This window comes from Anopheles darlingi, chromosome 3 (assembly GCF_943734745.1).
Source record: "Anopheles darlingi chromosome 3, idAnoDarlMG_H_01, whole genome shotgun sequence".
Lineage (NCBI taxonomy): Eukaryota > Metazoa > Arthropoda > Insecta > Diptera > Culicidae > Anopheles > Anopheles darlingi.
In genome coordinates, this window is record NC_064875.1 from 43755939 (window position 1) to 43763586 (window position 7648).

General features: G+C 47.7%; 1 protein-coding gene across 1 annotated transcript; it reads left to right on the forward strand.

Annotated features, from left to right (window-relative positions):
- Nucleotides 1–5135: 5135 nt before the first annotated feature.
- On the forward strand, nucleotides 5136–7104 carry LOC125957023 (zinc finger Ran-binding domain-containing protein 2). Its single transcript, XM_049689377.1, has 3 exons — nucleotides 5136–5370; nucleotides 5518–5810; nucleotides 5896–7104. The coding sequence occupies exons 1-3, from the start codon at nucleotides 5282–5284 to the stop codon at nucleotides 6576–6578; spliced, it is 1065 nt and encodes a 354-aa protein (XP_049545334.1). The 5' UTR covers nucleotides 5136–5281; the 3' UTR covers nucleotides 6579–7104.
- The last annotated feature ends 544 nt before the right edge of the window (nucleotides 7105–7648 follow it).

The following is a 7648-nucleotide window of genomic DNA, read 5'->3' on the forward strand; positions in this document are numbered from 1 at the left end:
GTGTGGCAGATTGGTCCCAAATTCTGGAATCCCTAAAACCTTTGCCGGAAGGTACTGGCCACCTTTCGGGAAAAGGTTGGGATTAGTTTCCTTTCGCTTCCTTTCGGTCTCTCTGTGCCGCCGTATGTATGTAAATTTTTTATTCATGTAAAATTATGAAATAACCATAAAACACACACACGAACGCACACATACTTTTTATGACTCAACTCCACTACCTTTATCGCGCGGCGTTCGCGATCGCGATTCGGGAAAAGCGAGAAATCAGAAACAATATCCCACGCGCTAGGACTTATAAAACACTCACCAGATACGATGAGAAGGGAAAAACAAACAGAGACATACACACACACATACACACGAGCTGCGCGCTCGTATCTAGACTCTGGATGTCGGATCGGAGAACGATGATCCGGAAGAGTGCGAGCCGAGCCGAGCGAGTGTGTTCTGATGTTCCAAATTTTGTTACCTTGCATTATTGACTCCGGGCCTGATATGTGAGTCTCCCGTGTTTGTGTGGGCTATGTACTTGGAACCTTGGTAAAGCTCCCCACGCCGCCACCACTACCACCGCCACCTCCGGTGCAGCAGGAGCCTCGATATCCCGTCGAACCCGGTCGACGGTCGCAAATCGACCTCTCCCCCCCGCTGGACCGTCAACGGCCGATAGCATCCTGGCGCTGCCCTGCCCTGCTGTACCGGTGTTGTAGATGGGTTTCGCGGTCCGCGAACCGTTCGGTGCGGACGGAAAAGGGTTCGCAAAAGAAGCCGGACGAACGCAGGGAACGGGACAAATGATGATTTGGAAAAGGCGGGTGATTTCGGGTTTTCGGGGCGATGCTTAGACGAACTGCCACGGAAACCAGACGAACGAGAGGCACTAAGCCTCTCTGGCTCTCTCGCTCTCTCTCTCTCTCTCTCTCTCTCTCTCTCTCTGTTGCTCTTTCTCTCACGCGCGCAGACATCTTCTCGTTGTCTGTGCGTTCTGGGACGAAAGCACTAGCAATGGTTCATCATGATGCTGAAGCGCCGTGCTGGGGGATCCATGCTGGTATCCTTCCTCCGTGTGTCCTCACGTGCCTTTCTCTTCCCCTTGCTCAGTGGTATGCGGAGCAGCCATCAAGATTTCGACATTATGTATCCCATTTATCTGTCGGAACGAACGGAAGGTCGATGTGTGGTGGAGGTTGGTGGAATGGTCGTAGCCCTGGCGAACTTCACACATGTCCCTCGGTGTGCGTGTGTGTGTGCGCTCCTATGGATGGTGGTGGTCACGACAGATAGCACTTCACACACTGCTAGGTTCTCTCCTCCCCCCCCCCGGCTATATCTCGTCGTCTTTAACGATCCCCAGTCCCCGATGTATCTCGGGATGGGTATGCTTTTGAATACATTTGTACCGTATGATGAGATGGGTGGTACCGGCGGGCGCGCACACCCTCCCCCTCCCCCTCCCCCCATCTCCTTTGCCAATGCCACCACAACCGAATGGTTCTTCAAGCCGGTTGCCAAACAAAACTTGACACTCCAAGAGATCGCCAGCATACAATCGAGAGCAGAAGCGACCCGAAGCCAGCTCGAGACGAATAGAGTGCGCCCGTAGGGCCCGTAGAGCCAGAATCAGAGGAAGAGCCGGCCGGGGAATTCGGTGGACAAAGGGCAACACACAGTCGGCATGTTATGAGTGTGGTTCTTGTGGTCTGTGGCTTTGTGAGGGATCGCCTGCCAGGGGGAATGGGGAGTACTGACCACCCTACTCGCCCCCCGTAGCTGGTATGCTGCCATGACCTGCGCCATCTCATAGAACCATCTTTTCCGGCATCATTTCGTCGTCGTCGTCCCACCCCGCTACCCGGGAGATCATGAGCCCGATAGGGGAGGGATAGAACTAAGCATATTTGCTAAGCATTATGCACTGAAGATTAAAAGTATCTGGATGGCCGAGGAATGACGAGCGAACAAATAGATTTCGTTGCCCGCGCTGGCCGCTCGCACCGCTACCGTCAGCCATCGTCTCGCCGTCACCGTCACCGTCACCATTGCAGATCATGTGGTGGTTCGTGTCCGCTCAGCAAATAACAGTAGCTTCTGTTCCTCGTGCTGTGTGCCATCGCACATTGCCGACACATCAGACAGAACAGCAGCAGGCACAGGCTGATATGTGTGCCACGGGTTTTGTTGGTGTGCCCTGGTGTCCTGGTGGACACACCACACACAAGCAAGCGAACAGATCTGTACGAAGCATTTTGCACATATAGGCTGCAGGCTGACGGCTATGTACTGCCACTAATTTCGTGTCTCGTGTGGATCTCGGGCGAACATTAGATCACCAGCATTCGCCGCCGGGCGCACGGTCTCTTTCGCACGCTCGGACCATCCCGTTCTAGGGCCTCCTTGGATGTATCATCCATGCTGCTGAGGTTGGCTCGATACAGAGCGCGGTCGAGACGAGACGAGATCCAATATCGGACAAAACGATGAAACACGGAACACGCTGTTCGGCTAGTAAGGCTTCCGATAAGAATCCATCCTACCCCGAAACGAATTCGATACCGTCACTCAGGCTTCGTTGGCCGTGCCGTGCGTTGCCCGTCGCAACCACACGTGGATACTGGTGCTGCCATGCTACGCGTGGCGGTGGTGGTGGTGGGCCGTACCAAGAAGAATGGTTATTCATTTTTATTCCTTCGGTTTTCCACCATCGAAGCCATCGGCCTGCCTGCCTGCTGGTTACCGGACCTCCTGATGAAGAGGCACAGGAGGCTATGATTGTTATTAATGGTCGTGAAAAATCACCACCAATTATCGCTCTCTGTTCTGCTGCTCGCTGCTCGTCTACCACGGAGTCGATGAGCCGTGAGCTTGTGGAATTGAGGGTGGACGGGTGGGTGGTTTAACCAGTTGCACGTAGCACCTCGGTGGCGTGTGTGTGTGTATGTATAACCTCGACGGTTCAGGCCGAAGGGGCGGATGGAAGAACGGAACGGATAGAGTTGTCTCTATAGCGTGGGAAATATATTAACTCCAAGTTTGCAATAAATTTACTACCGCTTGTGTGACGACGGGACGAACCGCCCCGGCGGTCCTTGGAAGGCAGAATGGCACAACCGACTCCAGACGCTCGTTCGATCCGGGCGACCGCAATCGTTTCGGTTTCTGCTGCTACTGGTGTACATCGCTGTTATGATGCTACTTCATCCCCCCTACCCCACTCGATGGCGATGACGAAGTTTTCACAGTTTACTGGCAGCATGTCAATTGAATTATAAAGTTTAGAGCTAGTGTAGTAGTGTAGTAGTAGCAGCGGTAGGAGTCAAGCGAAGTTCTCTTCGGTGCCGGTGTTTTGGGGGGACAACTTTTTCACTCATGATTGTTACCCATTCAATATTGATCTTCCGTCACAGCTTCGCAATAAACAATGCGTGTGTCGAAGAAGGTAAGGAGTTAAGGAGGACGGTTCTTCGGGTCTTGCCATTGTGTTAGAAGTATGGTTGAAGCTGAAGAAGCTCTAGTAGCCACATAGGAGATCGAATGAAACCTATTTCTACCTCAAATCAAATATTGATGTTTTGTTAGTTTATTTATGTTAAAAACGGAGCCGGTATAATGCTCGAGAATGTCGTTTTTACTTATTTACCATAATAGCTTCGAGTTGGTAATTGATCGATCGCATTGTATGCCGGATGGATGGTGATATCTTTATTAAAAGGGCGCATATAATTTGGTGTTTATTTAAAATTTAGTAAATTTATATTTAGCACTACACTTTCTAGAACAGCCGCGCACCTTACAAATGTAAAGCACTTTTTTGAAAATCCACGATTTGGAAGCAAGTGGTCATAATAACCTCACATTTGTCCATTCCTTTTCGCACATTAATGCTAAAACAGTTAAGATTTTTAGTAAAAATATGATACTGCTCTATTAATTGATTTTATTTTGGAATACTTCCACTAAACTAAATCAATACTGCCAAAACTAATTCCGTAAGACTTTGTTTGTTTTAGACAAACGATGTTAATCTTCATGCCGCATGCCTTCGTTAAAATAATTACGAATTAAAAATAATGTAGTCAAAAATCTTCGTTGTTCTTCATGCACTCGAAAATCTTAATTTATTGTTAAAGTTAGTTCGACTGGTAGTCTTTGACTTACATTTTTATTATCACAATAAAGTAAAAATAAACCCAAAAGTAGACGATTATTGCATTATTTATTCGGTGCAGTTTATTTCTCAATTGGTGCACATCACCAATGCATAACGTAATAAAATATATTTACCTTTATAATGGGTATAGCCACGTGGCCACGGTTGTGCCACGAACCGTTCGTATTGAAGTTTGAATCAAAATTTCAACCAACAGCATCGAGTCCTTCCGGGACCTCGCCAAGTGAGTGTTCATTCGTCCTTCGTCCCTGTTGCCTTTTCAAATGCTTCAAATGATTATTGAATCTGGTATTTCCGATTTATATTGTCATTAAGTCCGTCGTCCACAGCGTAGTATAAGTGGATTCGGTTCCACCAGCACTTGTCCTATCAAAGCTATCTGCTGCATGCAATTCCAAATGTTCACTACCAAACTTAAAGAACATTACCAAACTTTGTAGTATCGTCTTTCTCGTTGAGGTCAAACCATGTTATCAGCACGTAATGCTCCATCTTTCAACAGGACGGAATTTGTGGTCATGCCTCGCTTACTTTTTCCGGTTTCCCAGAGAGCTTTTGGAATTGTACAGGTCAATTAACGAAGTTCCAGAGGATTTTGCTGCGACTCACGAGAGCTTCTGTTTAAGGTCTGACAAAGGAGAACAGATTCTGAAAGCATTTAAAAGTATCGAAGGATTTATGCAGTTAATCGTAGATGGTGAGTTGCAGTTCGGCTTGAAATTCGAGACAGCAAAACTCGCTCGAACAGTAGATGTTTGCCCTGTTACTCGAGCCTGCATAAAAACCGTAACCGCATTACGAGTTTACTCGACTGAAATTCGAATCGACGCATAAACGGATGCAGGAGTCGAAAATTCCACGGCGCGAGGCACGGAAGTTTCAATCCGATCCTGAAGCCTGTAAACACATTGCGATTGCTGCAGAGGCAGAGTGTGCGAATGTGTGTGTGTGCCTTGTGTTAGGAGGCTTGTCCGATAAAGTTTTCCCCAAAAGGATAATTGATGAAAAGGATAAAAAGTGTCGCCACGATTTCGCAGCGTTACAGGATCCGTTTTCAGGACTTGCTCAAGAATCTGAGCATTGAATAGCGCCCAAGCCAGGTATATCGATGCCATGAGCAGTACCGGCCACACCAAATCCGACGACGGAAAACGACCATCATCCAATAACAAGAACGGCGATTGGACCTGCCCGGAGCCCGAGTAAGCAAATGCAGGCAATTTGTAGCGCCGCCAAATAGTAGAGTTTTAGGGATCTAACGTTTTGGCTTCACTCCCACCCACCCTCCTTGGCTATCCCACTGAAATGCCGCTCGATTGAATCGTGATCGCTGCCCGCTGGGGGAGTAGTTGTAAAAATCTAAACTTTGCCCGCCGCAACCAGTGTAACCGGTGCGGCAAGGAGCGTCCCAACAGTGGCTCTTCGAAGCATGGATCGGCAGCTAGCGATTCCGACGGGGGCGGCAGTGGTGGTAAAAAGAAGACGGGCACCGAAATCGGGAAGGCCGCAGCGGAGAAGTCACGCGGCTTGTTCAGTGCCGAAGATTGGCAATGCAATAAATGCGCCAACGTGAACTGGGCCCGGCGCCACACGTGCAACATCTGCAGCGCCCCACGGTTTTGCGACGTCGAAGAACGCACGGGTAAGTCTGGCAATGACTTCAAGGAACGCATCCTGCGACAGCACATTATTGATTAAACCCGTTTTCTTGTTGACGCACACTGTAGGTTACGGAGGAGGCTACAACGATCGCGGTGTAGTGGAGTACAAGGATCGTGTCGAGTCCGATGATGAGTACGACGAATTTGGACGTCGTAAGAAATCGAAATCGAAGCAGAAAGAACAGCAAATTGCACGAACGGCTTCGCGGCGGCGGAGAAGTTACTCGGACGACGAGCATCACACGGAAAGCAGCAGCAAGCGCAAGGAATCGCGAAAGAAGCGTGCTGAAGATTCCGAAAAAGAAGAAGAGGAGGAACCGGATGACGAGGACGAGGACGACGAGGAGGAAGATGAGGATAATGAAGATCTTTCAAAGTACGATCTGTGGGGATCGGAAGAAGAAGATGCTGTGGGTAAAAAGCCACCGATATCGAAACCTTCTTCCGCTGACAAGCATAAACCACCAACATCACACAAACACCGTTCTCGCTCTCGTTCGCGCTCGCGATCGCGATCCCGCTCCATCAGTAGGGATCGGAATCGCGGTAGGCCGGGAAGCGATACACGGCCACCAGGGAACAGGAGGGTCCCCTCCGATAGCCACGGGCGATCGCACTCTCAACGTTCCAGCTCAACGCGCCGACCGGCACGGCCTAGATCGCGTTCGCTCTCTAGCTCACGTTCGCGATCCCGATCACGCTCACGATCCCCGCGTTCTTACAGCCGCAGTAAGGACCGTCGACGCTAAGACATTTTCTAACCACTCCAACCCCTCCTTCCCACTGTTGACAGAGGCAAACGATAAAGAAATTGGAGGAATAAATGTGTATATTTTAGAGCGAAATGTTAAGCTGTTCATAGATGTGGTGGCGTTCATTTTCTTCATTTCGCGCGTGGCTAGCCGTAATCTAGCTCATGTTAAGTACCGCTTTCGGGCATTTGCCCAGTAAAATGGTCTATACTATATTTCCAAAAAGGCACACAATAGTGCTGGAGTGCATTGAGGATAAATTTATGATGAGCAAAGCACAAAGAATCTGATTCATTGAATTATTTAGATATCTGTCACGATATAAATCATTCTATTACAATCTCCTACTACTAAAACTCTCTTCAAACAGATTAGCGCATCATATGGAGCTTAGTAAGAATGGTTAACAGCATACATACATAAATTATTACTGTAGTTTCGAGTCCCGAAACAAAGCACCAGACCAAATGATCTACACCGACACACTGACCAGAATGAGATAAGGGGAGTTAATAAACATAGTGCCTGGAACAGTTAAAACTATCAGCTATCTAGAATAAAATGAGTTAAACCTAGTGGTATTTATTTAAATTACCCAACAGCTTCAGGTATATGCTGATTTTTAGAATATTTTTTTAAGTGAAAGATACATTTTTCCGTTTTCTTTCTATGATTTCCACCAACACAACTCGACTTACTAGTGAAATGTGACTGTAGCACGTGATTTTTAAACATGACTTGTTTAATGAACCACGTGCTCCACTCACACCTGACTGGTGGATAATATCGCCCTGAAAGCCACTTCAGCCTCAAAACCTTGCCCAAGTAAAGCCAAGATAAAGAATTATCCTTATCGATGTTGTATCGAAGCAAATAATCTTGAATGGTCACTTTTCTTTTTTCTCTCTCTATGCGTGTCTTTTCTTTTTTTTTCTCTCTCTCTCTATATAATTCGCGTCCCTAATTCTTAAACCGTTTCCCAATGAAAATGGAACTGCAGAGGAAAAGTATTATCGATATTATTGAGCGTTTTGATTTAACAATGATAAACTACCAAACAGTCGGAA

What these genes read in the sequence shown, in the direction of transcription:
- LOC125957023 (XM_049689377.1), top strand. Translation starts at nt 5,282, where the DNA reads ATGAGCAGTACCGGCCACACCAAATCCGACGACGGAAAACGACCATCA. An exon ending in TGGACCTGCCCGGAGCCCGA is followed by an intron (nt 5,371 to 5,517) that starts GTAAGCAAATGC and finishes CTGGGGGAGTAG; the next exon opens with TTGTAAAAATCTAAACTTTG. An exon ending in CGACGTCGAAGAACGCACGG is followed by an intron (nt 5,811 to 5,895) that starts GTAAGTCTGGCA and finishes CGCACACTGTAG; the next exon opens with GTTACGGAGGAGGCTACAAC.